Source organism: Lithobates pipiens, unplaced genomic scaffold, assembly GCF_037356315.1.
Source record: "Lithobates pipiens isolate NorthernLeopardFrog02 unplaced genomic scaffold, aLitPip1_a1.2 Scaffold_37, whole genome shotgun sequence".
Taxonomy (NCBI): Eukaryota; Metazoa; Chordata; class Amphibia; order Anura; family Ranidae; genus Lithobates; species Lithobates pipiens.
Window position 1 is genome coordinate 15,379,297 of NW_027507825.1, and position 21,094 is coordinate 15,400,390.

A 21,094-nucleotide genomic window follows, 5' to 3' on the forward strand; every position below is an offset into this window, starting at 1 on the left:
TATACGTTTACCAAGTTTTACAAGGTAGACATCAGTGCATCGGCTGATGCCTGTTTTGGCCGCAAAGTTTTGCAGGCGGCCCTATAGTTGCAATTGAGATTTTTTTCCTGGTTTTTCGATAACGCAGTACTGTTTATTAATGCACTGTTGCATTCCTTCCGTAAAAAGGTTGTGGTGTTGGGGATCTCTACGGTTGAGAATACCCGATTATATGGCAGTGTGTTTTTTCCGTACATTGCTGTTTTTTTGTGGGTTTAGTTTCACTAATTCCCACTTGCCATGGTGGATGACGTTTTTTTATGCTGTTTTTCCCTCCCCTCGTTTTGGCACTGCTTGGGGACATCCCATTTAGTTACAGAGAGGAGCTGTGTCAGTCGGTGAATATAAGAGAAAATAGGATTTTTTTTACTCACCGTAAAATCCTTTTTTCTCTGTAATTCACCGACCGACACAGCCCCCACCCCTCCTTTTCTCTACGTTTTTACTGCTTGTTGACGTACTGAGTCTGCTGGGGCAGCAGGGAGGGTTGTTCGCACAGGGCCCTCCCCCAGGGGCGGTACTGAAAGTTCTGTGTAGTGTTACAATTTTGCCTAGTTCTAATGGCAGTCTAACAAACCCATTTAGTTAGAGAGGAGCTGTGTCGGTCAGTGAATTACAGAGAAAAGGGTTTTACGGTGAGTACAAAAATCCTATTTTTTTTTTTTAGTGGCTATATCGGCAGCTCGCAGAATTGGTGCGCTTTCAAGCCTTGTCAATCGGGGAGCCATTTTTTTCCAGACAGAATTGTTTTGAAAACGGACCCTAATTTTTTTTTTTACCAAAGGTCGCTTCAGTCCAAAATCAAGTCCAAGAGATTATACTTCCTACATTTTGCTCTAATCCATCGGGGGAAGAAAGAAGAATTATTCCATACTTTGGATACTAAGAGAGCAGTCTTAAGTTTCCTCTAAACCACTAAGGACATTAGACGTTCAGACACATTATTTGTTTTATATGCTGGCAGTAAGAAAGGAAGACACGCTACCAGGAGAACCATTGCCAGATGGTTTAAAATGGCTATCACAGAAGCCTATTCCTTTTCAAGTCAAGAGAGTCCAGTTAGTATTCAGGTTCATTCTATGAGAGCTTCGGCAGAGAGTTAGGCAGAGAAAGCTGGTGCCACCCCAAACAGATCTGTAATGCAGCTACGTGGATGAGTCTGAGGACATTGGCCCGTCATTATAGGTTAAACCTCCTGATGGCAGAGGACCAGGCTTTTGGAAGGAAAGTCTTGCAGGCTCTTCTTGTCCTAATTGGGCAAGTCTTGATTATCCTCTCAGGTGCTGTCCTGAAAGACGTTTTGGGAAAATTCAAGTTAGACTTGCCTGTAACGTGTTTCCATTAGTCTTTCAGGACAGCAATAACCTGCCCTTTGTTTTGCTGTATACTGTAACTGTTTATATGTTTCAGTCGGGGCTGGATGTTCTCTACAAACAACTGAAGGAAGCTGGGCGGAGGCCTCCTATTAAAGCTTTGGATGATGAGGTGTTTCCTGTTGTGGGAGGAGCCATGATCTCTCGGGTGCTGTCCTGAAAGACTATTGGAAATAGTGGAAACAAGTTACCGTTAAGAGCCAGTTGACACAGGGCGACTTGGGATCCGACTTGAAGTCGCCCCAAGTCGCGCAACATGTCAAATTCGTTGTTAGTCAATGAGACCAGTCCGGCTTCAGAAAAGGTTCCTGTACTACTTCAATCTGACTTCTAGGCGACTTGTACCCATTGATTTCAATGGAAGTCGCTTCCAAAGTTGGAATCGTGTCTTGACTGAAGCAACTATGCAGTAAGAGAAAATTGTTTTCTCAGGCAAACCCCTCCCTCCCACAGAGCTGATTGTTGTTTGATTTGGAGGCGACTTGAAGTCACCTTGTAAGTTGCCCCAGGTCACACTGTGATGCGCGCTCAGATCGTGTCCAGGTCCAAGTCAGCAGCTACAAAAAGTGTAGCTCCTGACTTGTCCCAGGATCCAGTGATGTGGTCAATGTGGCTTTCAAACCGTCACTTCTCTCCCTGTCCTCTATCCAGAGTCAGCATTTCAACTGTGACAGCTTGCAGCTTCACAGACCAGTGCACACAGCACATGTTTGATTCATGCTGCAGGGAGGGGGAGAGGAGAACACCCCCCCCCCCCCCCCCCAAGAAAAGTTACATGGCAGGAGTGCTTAAAGCTGAGTTCCACCCAAAAATGGAACTTCGCTTTAAGGGAGGCGACCCCTTGGCATGTCTTTTTAATGGGGGTGGGGGGGGGGGCGGATAGGACCACTGATAGGTGATGGACACTGGCACTCCCCAAGGCAAGAAATGTACCCCCTATATAACCCCTCCCACTACTGGCACTCCTCAGTTTTTTTTTTTGCCAGTGTCTAAGGTGTTGGTCACGATTAAAGATGTGCTGTGCTCCACTGGAAGCTTCCCTGCTGGGCTAGCCATGCAGACCGGATCTGCTCTGATGTTCTTTCATGTGCTAAAGGAATGGTACCTGGGCCTCGTGTCCGAAGAAGCAAGGTTTTGCTTGTGAATGCTTCTCTTTTTAGAGAGCTGGACCTTGGGATCCAGTACTTTTTGGTAGTAAGGACATAAAGTTTTTACAGGCAGGGTGCTGCTGCAGGTCCAGCATTGTGGGTAACCTGAGGTTCCCCTGTTCCTGAAGGTTTCCTGAAGGTTTTGGAGCCCACCGTGAAGGGTGAAGATTGGGTTTATCTCAGATAACCCTGCTGCGAGGAAAAGTAAGGGATATTTTCTTAGGAATTTCTCCTTCTGTGTATAATGCTGTCATGCCTATGTGTCACCACTCAGGGCTGTATTGAGCACTCACCGCCTGATGCTGGAAACAAAGCAGAAGCCTTTTCATTTCTCCTCTCCTCCTACGGTAAAAAATGGTGGTCTCGTTTTCCTTCTGCGCCCCCAATGTTGGTTTTTCTCCCTTCAGGGGGGTTGATATGCCAAAAGCAGTTTCCTTTTCTTTTCTTTTTTAAAAGGGACAGACTGCACAGCCGCTCAGCAGAGGATTTACCCCCCCCCCCCCCCCCGCCCGCCATGTCTGCTTTTTCACAGGATGACTGAGCCCCCCGATTGCGGAGGAAAACCCTTTCCTTTGAAAGGAGGGGGGGCCAGGCTAACGGCATCAGACGCCGGCCTAACGTGGAGGAAGTTGTTAAAACACTGTGTGTGTAGCTGCTGCTGGCTGTGGAGGGACAGAGCAGGAGGATGGCTTGTTTCAGGTTGGTGACACAGGCATTTCCCTTTGACACATTGTACTTTACCAGGCTAGGTATTAGCAGCTTTTAGCGCTGCACTATAACCTAGCAGTGTACATTCTTTTGCTGGTAGTGCCTCTGCTCCTCTAAGGATTCTAAAGGGTCAGTGGTTTTACAATAAACTAAATCCATTTCCAAAAGAATGTCATCCTCCTCTGAGAGGGATGCGGCTGGTCAGATTGAGCCGTCAGGGGAAACTGTTGTTGCAGCTGCGCTAGACACTTCAGCCCCTGTATATATCACACAAGAGTTTATTTATTTATTTTTTCTACCATTTGTAATTTGGAAAGGAGATTGATGCTATGATATCTCTCCATAGTGGGGCCAAACATAGCAGATTCCTAACTAGTGCTCAGGAACCTCTTATTGAGGTGCAGGAGGCTGGGGATCAGGTAGATCTTCCCAAATATTTGGAAGATTTTTATCCTCTTCCGAGGATCCTAATATAGGAGTAGCATCACAAGACAGGTTGCTTGTGTACTCCCTTACTAAATTGGTTCATTCAACCTTTTTTGCTGCCTGCTTTTGAGGAAACCAGCTCTAATTTGGGTTCAATAGAACCTCCCCCATCTGGGGATGTTTTTCCTATTCATGCATGGCTAAAAAAAGCTTATGTATTCTGAATGGGAACATCTGGATAAACGGATAAATGTATATATTATGCTCCTGTGAAGAAATTCTCCACACTTTATCCTATGGATGAGGATTTCTATAAAAAAAATGGGGGGGTTCCAGCAATTGATGCTGCAGTCACCTCAGTGAGCAAGAGATCCAACAAATAAAAAATTGAAACTTCTTTCTAAAGGTCATATGTCTTTAGCAAGTTCAGTAGCGTAGCCAGTTCTTGCTGTAATCGGGGTATCCCAGTCCATTAAGGAACAGTTTGTGGAGATACTTAAAATTCTGCCTGATCAGCAGGCCCAGCAATGAGCTGATGTTTTAGACACACTGTTTCACAGTAGATGCTATGAAAGATTCATTTAAGCCTCACGGCTTATGCTTGGACTAGTGTATTCTCGCAGAGTTGTATGGCTGAAAAAAATTGTTCAGCCGAAGCACCCTGTAAAAAAGCTCCTAGCCAGGTTCCCTTTTTCATGGTGAACAGCTATTTGGAAGACGATCTGGATAAAATGCATCCAAGGGATCTCTTATGGGAAAAGCTCTCTTTTACCAGTAAATAAGAAGTTCAACTATTTTCTCCTTTAAGCATGCTGCCTCTCATGTGCCAGAGGTATCAGCCTCAAGGCAGTCTCGACGGGCTCAACCGTCAGGTTCAAGGATAAGACCCCAAGGGCAGGACACGCATCAGAAGAGATCTTGGGGCAGAAAGCCCACAAAGCAGAATGCTAAAGCCTCCTCCTGAAGGGGCACCCCTGTTCGCTTGGGTGGGTGGAAGGCTCCTGCATTTCTCAAAGATCTGGTAGCAACAAGTTTTCTCTAGGTTACAACTAGAGTTCCGAGAGTTTCCATCTCCTCCTCCTTTTTTTCTAAGGTCGAATGTTACCAAGGATCCAGAGAAAAAGAAGTCTCTTTCTGGCTTTGGATCATCTATTATCCCAGTCGGTGATATCAGACGTTCCCTTAGTGGAACGGGGCACAGGTTTTGATTCAAACCTTTCATGCTTCCAGAACCAAACGGAGATGTAAGACCCATTCTAGATCTAAAAGATCTGAAATCGGCACTTAAACATCCGATCCTTTCGCATGGAGTCAATCCGATTGGTTGTCTGTAACGAAACGTCCCTACGCTCTGCTTGAGTGCTTTCGTCATATACCACATCCTCCCAGTCTGAATATAGATATCAGATGCTCCCAAGCACAAAACAAAACGAGACTTGTTTCACTGCTAACATGTACTGATTTATTAGAATCAAAATGACAAGTATTTATAATACATTAGAAGAGGAGGCCCCCCCCCCTCCTGCTCATATTATTCTAACAATACAACTGTAGCCAGAAACTGATTTAACATGAGCTAATTATCTAAATCGACACTGTACTACTTCATTCATTTGCAGGGTTAATTAGCACAAAACGATAGGGGAAATACTCTTTAGAATCTGTGTCAAGCCAGACTAGACTCATTTACATTATACATGACAACAGACAGGTGGCTGGAGTTGATATACCATCTAACAGTGTGTCCCCCAATAGTATGATTCAGTCACTATTGCTAATATGACATATAGATATCCAGAGTCTATGTCTTGGCCTGACTCCAAAGTAACACCACCTCAGGGGTCCCCAGGCATACAGCTCACAAAGAGAACTGTTACCCCAAATGCCAAGGACCATAATCGCAAGGCAAGAGGCTGGCATTCAGTCCTTTCCAAAATCCTCTGTCCCGGATGAGTCTGTCAGTGTCCATCCTGCAAGGAGGGAATTGTTTTGGCTTCAATCGATGCATATCTCCATGTGCCAATATATCCCGCTCACCAGAAATTTCTGAGCTTTGAAATACAAAATCATAATTTTCAGTCATGGCCCTGCCCTTCGGTTTAGCCGCAGCACCACGGGTGTTCTGAAAAAGATTCTGGTACCTCCTTTAGCCAGATTAAGGGCTCAAGGAATAACGGTCCTAGCCTATTTAGGCGATCTACCTTTAATAGATCATTCAGTCTCAGGTCTAAACCAGAGTCTGATCACTGCTGTAAACTACCTGGAATGTCTGGGTTGGATACTCAACATAGAAACATCCTCCTTAAAACCATCAAGGAGATTACAGTACTTGGGGCTGGTCATAGATATCGTACAGAAGAAGGTATTCTTACCCCAGGCAAGAATCTGTTCCACTGCAGAACTAATTCAACTTATCAAAACAAAGAAAAATCCTTCCATTCGCCTGTGCATGAGATTGTTAGGGGAAATGGTGGCCTTCTTCAAGGCCGTCCCTTACGCGCAGCTTTCACTCAAGACTGCTTCAAAACGCCATTCTGTTGGTGTGGAATAAAGATTCAGGCCTTGGATTTTTCCGTTACGCTTGGCTCCCGACGTAAGTCGGAGCCTAAATTGGTGGTTTTTATCCAGCAAAAGGGAAAATCTTTTCTACCTGTATCCTGGAAAGTGTTAGATGCCAGCCTTCTAGGCTGGGGAGCAGCCCCGGAAGAAAATTCTATCCACGGAAGATGGTCCAGGTTCAGAGGACCATGGCTAGCAACTTTTTGGAAGATACGGGCAGTACGTCTGGCCCTAGAATCTTGGACGGTCAGACTATAGGACTGTCCTGTCAGGATTCAGTCCGACAAAGCCACAGCTTACATCAATCACTAGGGGAGCACGAGACGTAGTGCAGCCCAAAAAGAGGTGAATCATGTTCTAGCTTGGACAATATTTAAAGAGCCATATTTGATCATGCATAACGATGAGGTGGTTTTATGTCCTCATCCTCAATTCCTACCAAAAGTGGTAACGTTTTTATTTAAACCAAGATATTATTCTTGTTTTTCTCCCCAGAGCTTCAATCTAGGGAAGACAAGGCACTACATTCCCTTGATGTAGTAAGAGCGATCAGTCTACTCAAAGATGACCGCTCAGGTTCGCAAAACACATGTTTTGTTTGTACTGCCAGAGGGTCCAAAATGTGGACAGGCAGCGTCAAAATCTACTATTTTCCAAATGAATTGATTGTTCAAGTTTTGACTTAAAGAAGAAAATTATACCTTCTCATGTTAGCGCGCGCTCATCCAGGGCGATTAGTGCCTCTTGGGTGGTGCATCATCAGGCCTCTATGGCCACGACTTGGTCTTCAGTTCATAAGTTTATTAGATTTTATCAAATCGATATTAAAGGTCATGAGGATGTTGCCCTTGGGCGCAGTATACTGCAAGCTGCAGTATGAGTCATCTGGCCTCCTTTTTGCCCTACTTTTTTGTTGTCTCCCTCCCTTCAGTTGCCATTGCTATGGGACATCCCACATAGTAAGTACTATGGCTCTGTGTCCCCTGATATAAGAAAAGAAAACGGGATTTTTAAAACTGCTTACCTGTAAAATCCTTTTCTTTGATGTACATCAGGGGACACAGAGGTCCCTCCCTTCTTGGTATAAACTTGTATTGCTTGGCTACAAAACTGAGGACTCCCAGTAGTGGGAGGGGTTATATAAGGGAGAACACTTCTTGCCTTGCAGCGTCCCAGTGTCCATCACCTATCAGTGGCCCTATAACCCACATAGTAAGTACTATGGCTCTCTGTCCCCTGATGTACATCAAAGGATTTTACAGGTAAGCGATTATAAAAATCCTGTTTTTCTTTTGGCCCCTTTTGTACTGATGCATTGATCTGGTCCGCCTGTCATTTATTTTTTATTTATTTTTTTGTTTTGTTTTTTTGAGAGAACCCGTGTGGACCATCCATAGCTCTCTATGAAGCGATGAATGTCAGATATGGACACTCGCCAGCATGCAATCTGATCCACTAAAAACAGACTGATGAGAAACCGTTCCCCATCCATATGGCAGATTGGATGATGGATGGAAATGGACAGGCAGTCCATTTCCATCTGACCGCCTCATAGAGAAGAGCGGACAGCTACCTGTCATCTGCCTGCTTAGCAGGGATCAGCAGACAGATTCCTCTCTGAGCTGACGGCTCTTCTTGGCAGAGTCTACCCCGTCTAAAAGGGACTTTTGTCCTCATATCTTTGCAACAAATCTTTTCCCATTTCCAACAACTCCTGTAGTACGCTTGCAGTTACTAATAGCTTTCCATAAAGTCACATTCACTAAATATTATGTGTAGCCCTTAGGTCATATCAGGGGCCATACTTGATGCCCCCTATATTAAATGTGTTGACCATCACTCATGTGCAGCGTTCAGAAATATTTGGCAAATTAAGTTTTTTTTTTTTTTTTTTTTAAATACAGATTTTTATAATGTTTACTTCTGTAATGGTATTTCAGTGTTTGATCTGCAAGGTTTCACACATTCTGCTTTTTTCCTCAGATGACTTCCAGACGGCACAGCTGCTGGCGCTGATCTTGGAGCTGCTGACATTCTGTGTTGAACATCACACGTATCACATAAAGAATTACATAATCAACAAGGACATCCTGCGCAGAGTGTTGGTCCTCATGTCTTCTGCACATTCTTTTCTGGCCCTGTGTGAGTTTTAGACATTTGTGTCGGTATTGCCGACACCATTTTTTTTTTTTTCCTTGTCAAAACCTAGAAACATTCTGACTGAGAATATTTTTACTGGCAACCAAAAAACATTGAGAACCGAGCGATCAAACCCCACAGATTGCTCAGTTCTCACAGCTCTACCCCCGTGCTCACTGGAGTGCTGGGCTGTGCAGGGGGCAGGAGCAGCGGTTCGGTGAGAGTATGAGCCGGGTGCTGCTCCATTGTCTCAATCTTTCCTGAGCCTGGACCTTCTCTGTAAAGTCATCAGACAGCGGACTTCAGCACGCAGTCTGAAAATCGGTCACAGGAGTGCAGAACGAACTGCACTCCTGTGATCCATAGTAGTTCAGCCAGATGAGTGTTCCCTGTACTTATCCTTTAACAAAATCGGACACTTGGATGGCTGGGTATTACTAGTTCTGAAATAAAACTTTTTGGATTGTTTCACAAAAAGTGGAAGCGTTGATTGTTCCTGCACGGGAGCCTCTTTCCTCTTTGGCTTAGTCCCCGCTGCTGTCAGTCACAGCGAGTGAGCCAATGAGGAGAGAGAGGAGGCAGGTCCAAGCCACGGTGCTGTCTGTGACTGGACATGCAGAGCCCCGGCTCTGGAACCAGCCTGCTTGGGTTCCCCCCCCCCCCCCCCACTGCAAGCTTCTTGCTCTGGGAACGCTCGACAGGAGGGGAGGAGGAAGCCAAGAAGGGGAGGATCAGGGCTACTCTATGCAAAACTGTTACCCAGAGCAGGTAAATATGACATGTTTGTTATTTAGAAGAGAAAAAAAAACGAAAGCCTTTGATATCACTTTAAGTTTTGATTACAAAGCACACGTTCACACCATGCCTTCTGATGTTCCGACAGGTGCGCTGCGGTTTATGCGGAAGATTGTTGGTCTAAAGGATGAATTCTACAACCGATACATAGTGAAAAGTTTCCTGTTTGAACCTGTAGTGAAAACATTTCTCAATAACGGAGCACGTTATAATCTCCTGAACTCCGCCATTATTGAGATCTTTGAATATGTTCGCGTGGTGAGTGTCACATGTTTTCAGTTTGTTTTTCAGTGATGGAGCATCTATCAGCACATGTGCTCTGCAGCACAGCTTGGTTGGCTTTTTAGAGGGATTATAAACCTTTTTTTTACCTTATTGCATTCCTTGCATTGAGGTACAATAATATTTAAGTATGTTTACCCACTTGACCTCTGGGAGATTTACCCCCCTTCATAACCAGGCCATTTTTCTCAATTCGGCACTGCGTTAATTTAACTGACAATTGCACGGTCGTGCGTCATGTACCCCCCCAAATAGCTTTCTTCTGGTGGTATTGATCGCCACTGCATGTCTATAATTTTTTATTTTTTTGCTATATACAAAAAAGACTGACCATTTTGAAAAAAAAATATATATTTTTTTTATTTTCTATTATAAAACATATCCAATGAAAGAATTGGGAAAAAAAAGTCCTTTATCAATTTAGGCCAATATGTATTCTGCTACATATTTTTGGTAATAAAAATCCCAATAAGCATATATTGATTGGTTTGCGCAAAAGTTATTGCGTCTACAAATTATGGGATTTTTTTTTCTAGTATTGGTGACGATTAGCGACTTATAGTGGGACTACGATATTGCGATGGACATTTTGACAGAAACTGACCCTTTTTGGGGACCAGTGACACAAATACAGTGATCAGTGCTAAAAAATAATTTGCACTGTAATAATGGCACTGTCTGGGAAGGGGGTTAACATCAGCTGAGATCAAAGGTTTTCACTGCCTAGCCTGTGCTTTTCTAAAATGTGGAAGGTGCTTTTAATAGGGAAAGACATGAATCCTAGTCCCTGCTTTGCGGGAACATGTGCCTCCTGTCAATACGGAAATCTGGCTTGTTTACGTAGGCAGACTGTTGTTCTGTCTCTCTGCTCGATCATCAGCAGGTGCCGGCTGACATCGAGACCGCAGTACCGGCCGCTGGGCTCACGCTGTGTCTTATCACAGCGGAAGTGAGCTGCCTGCAGTGTGCATGTGCGCGCACCCCCTACCTGGAAGAGTCAGATCACGTATATGTATGTGGTCCGGCGCACAGGTGCTGCCCTGTAGCAGTAAAACTGCTATAGGGTGCACCTGCAGTAGTTAACTCTGTGACATCTGTCAAAGAGGACATTTTTTCTAACATCCTGCTCTGGTGAGCACCGTAAATTTTAGATGTCTAATTCGGTCACAGTGGCAATGATTACTAGGACAAAAATAGGGTAAGGGCAGTGGTTCTCAACTCCTGTCCTCAGGACCCATTAACAGGCCAGGTTAGTAAGAGAACTGTAATATATCACAGGTGATATTATCTGCTCCTCTGTGATTTGCAGTATTGTAGTCTGCATCTCCCCAAGGTAATACATAAAACCTGGCCTGTTAGTGGGTCCTGAGGACTGGATTTGAGAGCCACTGGCATAGGTCAACAAGAACTGGACAGAAGTTCTAACCCTTCTCCTACATTTTTAAAAAGATACACTTTAATTGCTTCAATACCAGGCACTTTCACCCCCTTCCAGGCCAGTTTTCGGCTTTCAGCACTGACATACTTTGAATGACCATTGCACGTTCCTGCAATGCTGTCCCTATAAGAAACTTTTATCATTTTTTTTCCCCCCACACAAATGGCTTTCTTTTGGTGGTATTTGATCACCACCGGGTTTTTTATTTTTTTGCAAAAAAAAACGAAAAAAGACCGAAAAATTTGTTTTGTCTTTGTTTCTGTCAGTACATTTTGTAAGTAATTTTTCTCCTTCACTGATGGGGCGGCACTAATAAAGTGCACTGTTGGGCACTAATAAACGGCACTGAAAGGCAGCACTGATGGGCACTGCTGGGACTGCACTGATGATCAGTGCCCTGTTTACCTGTACAGGTCTCCCCTTTGAGGAGATGCCACTGAACAGCTCTCCTCTCACTGACAGTGTGAGGAGAGACGATAAACTGCATTTCTTTGTTTACATGTGATCAGCTGTGATTGGACCCAACCAATTACATGGGTAAAGAGCCACGTCATCGGCTCAGTCCCAGAACAAGAGGACATTTTACTATACGGTGGGCGGGAGGTGGTTAATTGATACAAAACATATAAAGTGAGGGTAGTGCTGCGCTATGAACCTAAATACTGTGTGTAATAAAGTGCAAAGGTGTTCAATGAAAGATATGGTTGAAAGAGGCAATGTTCAAAGGTCAATATACATCCAGTCCTAGGCAGTATGAAAACATGTTGCATGCCCTTCCATTTCTTTGGATAAAACAAGTGTATCAGACAATAAAAGTTTATCAAACACTTAAATGATTCTTCATAGAACAGTGATAGGAAATATATCCATATGGCGTGCACATGAAGTGAAAAAACGGTGCTCAAAAAGAAGGTGCACTACTTTTGCAATACATTTTGAAGGAATAGATAAAATCCTAAAAGGTATATAAAAGCATACAAAAAAAAAAGTTTGCTCCATATAGGTATATGCTGCAAATGTTCTTATAGGTGAAAGCAAAAAAGATAAATGTCCATATAAGGCGCAAAGTAGATAAGTGGATGTATATTAGCAGTGTCAGCATAAAATTACAAAGTGCTGGTGACAATCCTCTGGCATAAAGTGCTGATGATGGGTGACTTCCTGGTATCTGTGCAGATTGATGTATAGATGTACCCTTGCCTTACCACTGTAAGGTAACAGCATGTGGGTTTATTTCAATGTGTTTTTTGGCAACCTCCCAGTATGGCGTTTCCGGCTCCACTGGTGTGTCTCTCTAGTCCGGAATCAGAGTCCCCCTAGTGTCCACATCCAATGAACCTCGCAATGGGGCATGAGGGAATAAGAAGTATCAAACAGGAATATAACGAGCTGTGAGCTTGCCTACTTCACTTCCGGTGCCTCGTGTTCCCGCACGTGTTCATCGCTGTCACATGACTTCATCAGGGGATTGACACAAAACATAATTTGATTTTTTTTTTTTGCCCGTTTTTAGCTTTACATGTCCTGCTAATCCAACCCCATAAAATTGTACTGCCGGGACCTTTCTTCAGTGATTTGATTAAAGACTTCTTCTTTACAGGAGGATATTAAGTCGTTAACGGCTCATGTCATTGAAAATTACTGGAAAGCTTTGGAAGATGTTGATTATGTACAGACGTTTAAAGGACTCAAACTGAGATATGACCAGCAGCGAGAGAGACAGGACAACCCCAAGCTTGACAGGTTTGTCACCACCCAGAATCCATCTATCAATGTTATTGATAACATAAAATGTTTGTCTGTTTGACAGCTGTGTATACAAATCCAACACGTGTTCAGCTGATATTTTGGCCTGCGACTTTCTGATCTTATTGCAACATCTATGCATGTTGCAGCACAATATTCTGTTGCCGTGGCACCAGAGACCAGGTTGACCCTGGCTTGGCAGATCCAGGATTCAGGGAAGTCCGTCCTTTCTGTTTTTTTGAAAGATCCTCACAGAGGAGCATAGCCTGTTGGCTAAGGAGGATTCCTGCCAGCTCTGATGGTGCTTAATTGCAGGAGGAGTCTCTTTTCCCCAATCATTATCCTGAAATTTTGGGTAGCTTCTGTGTCTATGCAGCTTTGGATTTTGTTACTTTGAGGGTCATCCAATCCAGATTCAGTTGGACAACATCATGGCAGTAGCGCACATCAACCATCAGAGGGAAACCAGAAACCTCGCCTTGGCAAGAGAGGTAGAATGGATCCTGGTCATGGGAAGAACCTCACATTCTAGCCTTGTCTGCTGTTTAAATTCCAGATGTAGACAATTGCCAGGCAGATTTCCTCAGCCAACAATGTCTGGACCCGGGGGAATTGTCCCTACATCGGGAGGCGTTTTGTAAGTTAAATGTAAGTCCCACGTGTGTTTAGCTGATGATTCAGCCAGCGACTTGCTGATCATTTTGTGTAATAATGCAACATCCTTCCATGTTACTGTACACACAGAGCAGTTAAAGTGTTACTAAACACAGGAGCCTGCATTCACTATAATCTCTCCCAGTACACAAAACATGGAAATGCAATCATATTGGTAAATGGAAACTGCTAAATACCTTTTCTCATCAGCAGTATTTAGCAGTCTTGTGACTTCTATCAGTGTCTGGTTATAGCTTGGAGGAGTTTTCATACTGCACTGAGCTGTCTTATGAGGATCCAGGACCCCTGACCCTCTGGATGGTGCTGATTGGCTCTGTACTGATCAAATGCACTCTCCCAAGAAAAAGAAAAAAAACTCTAGCAATACACACCAAACTGAGCATGTGCAACCTGACTCCAAAGTCTCTGTACTATCAGGACCTGTTCTGGAGTCAGTGGAAGGAGGAGAGGATCAGATGGCCAGATAAAACAGCCTTTTTACACAATGCTGAGGGTTAACCCCTTAGGATCCACAGTGAGTATAACCAGCATGCTTTACTCCGTATACAGACTGATTTTCCTGTTGTGGGTTTAATAACACTTTAATATTCTTGTATTTTACTGTGCACATAGAGCAGTTTTTAACCTTGCAAACATTCTACATGTTCGCATGGTTGCATCGACTCTGTGATGACTGTCATTGATCTGCATTTTGACCTTATATTGTGGGAATGAGGAAAGGTGGGGGGCAGAGAGCCCAAGGAAAAGCATCAGATAAAAGGAATAGAATAGAAAAAGAGGATTGAAGGAAGAGAGGAAATACAACCAGCTGGTAGGGCACCCTAGATCATCGAGCTGCACATGATTACAACCTCAAAATTCAGTTACAAGAAGCTTTGCAATTTGGGGAGGAAGCTGCAAAATTAATCTGTGCACACCAAGATTTCTAAAATTTCTGATCACGTTCCTGTATAGTGGTGATCATCTCCTCCTTTCTCTTGATGTAGATAAGCTCCGCCACCCATTCCCTAATAGTGGGAGGGGCGGGGGGGGGGGGGGGGGTTCCAGTGCCTAGGGATCATCGCTTGGGCAGTTATAAGCAAAAACTGAAGAATTGATTTCTTAACCACTTGCCTGCTGGGCACATTTACCCCCTTCCCGCCCAGGCCAATTTTCAGCTTTCAGAGCTGTCGCACTTTGACAATTGCGCGGTCATGCAACGCTGTATCCATGTGAAATTTTTATCATTTTTTTTTCACACATAGTTTTTTCTTTTTTGTGGTAGTTTAATCACTACTGACTTTTTTTTGCTAAGCAAACATTTTGCCAAAACAATTATTTTTCTTTTTCTGTTTATAAAAATTTGCAAATAAGTAATTTTTTCTCTTTCGCTGATGAGGTAGCACTGCAGGGCACTGACAGGTGGGACGGATGGGGCAGCTTGTCGCACGGATAAACAGGACACTGATAATCAGTGCAGATGTCCCCTGTCACACTTGCCAGTTACCGGCTCTCCCCACACTGTTGACAGCGCATGAGGAAAAGAATGCCGATAACTGCCAAGCTTTGGATACATGTGACCAGCTGTGATTGGACTCAGCTTATCACATGGTAAAGGGCTACTGTGGTTGGGCCTTTACCCCGATCTGTGATTAGCTGTGCCCGAAGGACGCATCAATCTCAGAGCGTGCCAGGTCCCAGAACTGGACGACCGCACTGCAGCTGTCATTCTGCTATAGCGTGGTCAAGAAGTGGTTCATTTTTATAATAGATCAAGGAAATAGAGAAAGAAAAGGCGACCTCCTGGAGTTTCTGGGCAGGCTCTGCCTGTGATATGCTTGCAGAGCTGAAAAATGGAGTTCTGAAAGGCCCTAATTAGGGAGCAGTTTCACCACAAATGAAGGAGACAAGTTCTCTGCATCAGCAGCACCGGTCTGAGTATGAAAGTTTGCGTTTTTCTTTTCCATTCATTTTTATTGAAATTTCATCACGTGTACATCCAAAAGTGTATTAACATTACATAAACACCTATCGTTTGCGGGAGAAGGTCATAAGCCTCTTTCAACTGCCACATCAAAATTGAGGGTTGCATTTTGTGTGGAAGAATCAGATTCCTGTACCACCTCGTCAAGAGTTGCGCTTTTGGGCTTAGAGAATATGATATACTGTTTTTTAAATGTAAAGAGGAAAGATTTTACCCAACCCTTCTCCGATATGGCACGATCTAGATCACTCTCCCTGTCCCGGAGATCATATGGGCAACTCGCGTAGGCTGCTCCTAAAAATAACCTTATACCATTTTGAGAATGTAGGCAACCATTCGGAGTCCAATAGGAATAAAAACTCAAATGGTTTGAGGTCCCTCCATAGTTCAACACCCCCCCCCCCCCCCCCCCCCCAGGTAGAGAGATTGGACCGGAAGTGCCTGACGAGGAGTATCGGGAGGGACCAACGCACTCAGTCTTTACTCCTGAAGGGCTTAACACCTTTTTGAACAGGACAGTGAAGCGGGACCTTCAAACAGAGGAAGTAGTGACAGTTCATTCCTGGGGGAAACTCCAGATTTCCCAGGATCAGGTAGAATGGGCCTACGTGAGAAGATATCTGCCATACTTTTGGACAGTAGAGTCCCTCACTCTTAGCCCTTGTACACACGATCAGAGATTCCGATGGAATGTGTCCGATCGGAGCGTTTTGTCAGATATTCCGACTGTGTGTGGTCTGCATCGGACTGTTTCCGTCGGACCAAATTTTCTAACTTGCCGGAAATATTTTTCGACAAAATGCTCCGATCGGACATACTCCGATCATGTGTAAAGAAATCCGATCGGACAAAGTGCCACGCATGCTCAGATCAAATTCCTACACCAAAGCTATTGGCTACTAGCCTGAACGTAGTCCCGTCGTAACGAAATAACGTCATCACGTTCTGAACGATCGGAATTTCCGACAACTTCGTCTGACCGTGTGTATACAACAGTTTCGGAATTTCGGATTTGGTTGTCGGAATTTCCGACCGTGTGTACAAGGGCAAAGAAGCGCTGTCACTAACAGGAGTAACTGTGAGCTCGTTGGACCCCTTTTATATTAGTGAGAAAAGAGAGGTGAAAGTATTCTCCAGCCCTCTCCAAGGGTGACGACGCTATTCCTTTGTAAATAAATACAGGGAGTGCGCTTTTCCACCCCATTTCAGTAGGTGTGTTACTGGAAGGATCACCAGGTGACAAAGAAAAAAAATGCAGCCACATCATCTGAGGACTGGTTTATTTGCACCATGTAAATTTTTCTTTTTTTATTGCATTTTATTTGCATAAATTTATCAGACAATATATTTTTCTGATTATTTATGTTCTGTTCTAATCTAATGTGCATATAAATTCTAGATGTATTGCTTTCTGTACTCTTTAGGGCAGTGGTCATCAAATCCTGTCCTCAGGACCCACTAACAGGCCAGGTTTAATATATTACCTTGGGGGAGATGCAGACTAGAATACTGTAATCACTGAGCAGCAAATTATATCACCTGTGATGTATTTGTTATCTTGCAAACCTGGCCTGTTAGAGCCTGTTCACACAGGGGCAACTTGGGATCCGACTTCAGGTCGCCCCAAGTCGCACTGTTGAGAAAATCATTGTTAATGGAGCCGTCTTAATGTACACTACAGCTGTCGCTCCGACTTAAAAAAAAAAAGGTTCCTGTACTAGTTCAATTTGACTTCTAGGCGACTTGTACCAATTGTTTTCAATGGAAGTTGCCTCCAAGTCGGACCTCCATCTATATTGAAGTGACAGTCGCCTCTCAGAATAATCAGCTCTCGAGGGGGAACTCCACGCCAAATTTTAAATAAAAAAACGGCATGGGTTCCCCCTCCAGGAGCATACCAGGCCCTTAGGTCTTGTATGGGTTTTAAGGGGAACCCCATTACATCGAAAAAAACGGCGTGGGGGTCCCCCCAAAAATCCATACAGACCCTTATCCGAGCATGCAGCCCGGCCGGTCAGGAAAGGGGGTGGGGAGGAGCGAGCGCCCCCTCCTGAACCGTACCAGGCCACATGCCCCCCCACCCCCACCCCAAAGCTCATTGTCCCCATGTTGATAAGGGCCTCTTCCCGACAACCCCGCCCGTTGGTTGTCGGGGTCTGTGGGCAGGGCCTTATCGGCATCCGGGAGCCCCCTTTAATAAGGGGTCCCCCAGATCCCCCCCCCCACCCTATGTGAATGACCTGGGGTAAAAGTATCAATTAAAAAAGCACAACACAGGTTTTTAAAGTAATTTATAAATCGACTTCGGGGGTCGTCTTCCGACTTCGGGGGTTCGGGGGTCGTCTTCCGACTTCGGGGGTTCGGGGGTCGTCTTCCGACTTCTCTGCTCTGTTCGACCTCTTCTCCCGCTCTCCGGTTCTTCTGTGGGCTCCTCCGCTATCTTCTTGCAGCTCTTTTACTAGCAGAGGAGCCCGGTCTTCTCCGTCCTTCTTCTCTTTCTTCTTCCGATATTGACGCAACGCTCTCTTCCGCTGTAATGGCTCATGTGACATTCACGGCGACTTTTATATAGGTATGGGACGTAGTCACCGGGTGATGTCACACAGTGACCCCGCCCTTTATGACGTCACAGTCCCAGCATGCCCCGGGACTTGCCGTCATAAGGGGCGGGGTTACCGTGTGACCTCACCGTGACCACGCCCCATACCTAATATAAGTTGCAGTGCACGTCGCACAAGCTATTACAGCGGAAGAGAGCGTTGTGTCAACATCGAAAGGAGGACGGAGAAGACGGGGCTCCTCCGCTACTAAAAGAGCTGCAAGAAGATAGCAGATTCCAATAAGCCCCCTGCCCACAGACCCCGACAACCAACTGCCAGGGTTGTCGGAAAGAGGTCCTTGTCCTCCTCCACATGGGGACAAGGTGCTTTGGGGTGGGGAGGCTGCAGAGCGCCCCCCCCCCCCCTTCCCAAAGTGCCCACCCCCCATGTTGAGGGCATGCGGTCTGGTATGGTTCAGGAGGGTGCTGGGCGCTTGCTCATCCTCGCCCCCTTTCCTGACCGGCCGGGCTGCGTGGTCAGATAAGAGTATGGATTTTGGGGGAACCCCCACTCCTAAGGGCCTGGTATGCACCTGGAGGGGGAACCCATGCCGGGTTTTTGTTTAAAATCTGGCATGGAGTTCCCCCTCGAGAGCTGATTATTCTCAGATTGGCCAAAGTCGCCTGGCCTGGGGCAACTTAGTCGTGTTGAAGTTGCTCCAAGTTACATAGTAAGGTTGAATAAAGACACCAGTCCATCCAGTTCAACCTGAGAGAGTGTCTACAATTGTCCCTATCCCTGTACATTGCACACTCACATCAGTCCCTACCCTCAAGGATCCAACAATCCAAGGTCCCCATTCATATACTAGGGCCAATTTGGGACAGAAGCCAATTAACCTACCTGCATGTCTTTGGAGTGTGGGGGGTAACCGGAGTACCCGGAGGAAACCCGCGCAGGCACAGGGAGAACATGCAAACTCCAGGCCGGTAGTGTCGTGGTTGGGATTCAAACCAGCGACCCTTTTTCCTGCTAGGTGAGAGTGCTAACCACTACACCACTGTGGCGCTGTTATTCATACTCAAGTCGTGTCCAAGTTGCCTCCAAAAGTCGCGCTGGAAGTCATGTTGCCCCTGTGTGAATGGACTCTTAGTGGGCCCCGAGGACAGGGTTGATGACCACTGTTTTAAGGTGTGGCACATTTGTTGGCCTTGTCTGTCTGAATTGCTTCATCCACTTTCTCCACCCACAGCATGCGATCTATCCTCCGGAATCATCGGTACCGGCGGGATGCACGCTCCTTAGAGGATGAGGAAGAGATGTGGTTTAACACGGACGATGACGACCTGGAGGACGGAGATCCAATCGTGCTTCCTTCCGACAAAATAAAGAACAGCGAGGATCTAATGGATCCTATCAGCAAGTTCATGGAAAGAAAGAAGTGTGAGTGTTATCTGATTATGCTTTGAGGAACTTGGCTATGTGTATTTTTAGTTTATAAGAAGAGGAAGTGATTAAAGCTGAATTCCAGGATGAGAATATATTGTCTTGAGTGCATTCCTCATATGTATTCTTCTTGAATCTCTGTGAGCTTTGTGTATTTCTTCCAGATCTGTGCAGTAATCCAGTGTGAGACTTCCTGTAATAAAGACCGCTCACTGTTGCTCTCTACTTGTGTAGGGGGACTGGTCTTGTCGCCACCCCCTCGTTTGCAATTTTTTCTTGCACCCTGCATACTGCTCCTATAACACGGGCACCTTTTTAGGAAAGGATTTTTAGGTTTCAGATGGGGTTTGGTATGCAGCAAATTTTACGGTCTTGAACTCTTCAGGTAGAAGCTGCCTATCTGACTGCTGAGTGGAATTTGGGGTGTTGAGGTTATTTGTGTTAACGCTGCCTAGGGATGAGCTTCACTAACTATCACTTTCATAAGATTTGCATTTAGCTCTGTGACATCCTGTACAAAGCTTTGGACCTCTGTGAAAGTAATTATTTTGTTTACACAGTGCATAACTATATTTAAGGGAAATGAGGGGTGTTAAGAATTGGTGGTTAGTACATGAACCCCCGATATGTTCTATTAAAACATGGATCCCGATATGTTCTGATTTCCAGTGAAGGAGAGCGAAGAGAAGGAGGTTCTTCTGAAAACCAGCCTCACTGGCCGACAGAGTCCAAGTTTTAAACTTTCCTTTTCTGGAGGGACAAAGACAACCCTCACCAGCCAATCAACAGCAAGCAGTTTACCGGGATCCCCCACCTCGCCTGGATCTCCCGGCTCACCCGGTTCTCCAGGGTCCGTTTCCAAAAGCACACCTCAGACGGCAGCTATTACTACAAAGGTAAATATGACTGTAGCATGGCATGTCACTGATGTTTTCTCCCTGTGTAAACACACAAACCACTTTTTTTTTTTTTTTTTTTCTTTTTTTAAGGTGAGGAAATGCAGCTTCAGTGCAGCTTGCACTGATCAGTGGCTGCAGCTGGCTGATCAAGACATTTTTTACAACAAGCCTGTTGGACAAAAGTTGATCAGCAACAGTTAACAATCGATTTCTATCGAGCAGGCATGGACACACATAAATTAACAATTGTTTGGTCCCTGCTGAACCAGACAAACTTTGATCCATGTATGGCCAGCTTTCTAAACTGTTAATTCTGGACTGAGTTTCTATCTCATCTCTGTGCTTCCCTACTTTCTCCATTGCTCCTGCAGTGCATTTGCAAGTAGTTGCTGCTTCACATGATGCAGTGAGATTCCTCCTCCCATGGATGCACAGGGCTGGTCAACCAGTTGTCGGGCTATAAACAGGGGAGGAGGGTGCTTCCAAACCTGTTATCTCTAACACAGAGCTTACACAGGATTTTACTGCCTGAGTAAAAGCACTGTAGCAGAGCAATAGGGAAGGCAAGTAAAAGCTATGCCCTTTTCCTGCCAGTCTCTTGAGCCTCCCTATTGGTCAGTGAAGCTGCTCATCACATTATATAAGCTTAAATTTTCAGAGGGAAAGTTGAGATTTGCATTATTGTAGTGCAAGATGAGATGCTAATACAGGGCTCGACAAAACCCGGGCGCCAGGTCGCATTTGCGACTAGAAATAGCGGCCTGGCGCTTGGGGCATCACAGCTGGGGGTATCCTGTCACCGCGGACCCCCCGGCGGCCGGTAATTGAGCCACTGGCTTTGAGGCCTTCTACGATCCTATGGTTCCTTCTGGAATCTGGCGCCCTCTTGTGGTGGCCGTTGGAATTACAACCAGCAAT

The 21,094-nt window shown here is 45.1% G+C and overlaps 1 protein-coding gene across 1 annotated transcript in view; it reads left to right on the plus strand.

The window, feature by feature from the left end:
• The window catches only part of PPP4R3A (protein phosphatase 4 regulatory subunit 3A), an 85,794-nt gene that overhangs the window by 59,150 nt on the left and 5,550 nt on the right, over positions 1–21,094 (plus strand). The window contains 5 exon segments of the mRNA XM_077466753.1: positions 8,237–8,395; positions 9,276–9,445; positions 12,508–12,650; positions 19,084–19,274; positions 19,947–20,173. Coding sequence (XP_077322879.1) covers positions 8,237–8,395; positions 9,276–9,445; positions 12,508–12,650; positions 19,084–19,274; positions 19,947–20,173 — 890 coding nt within the window.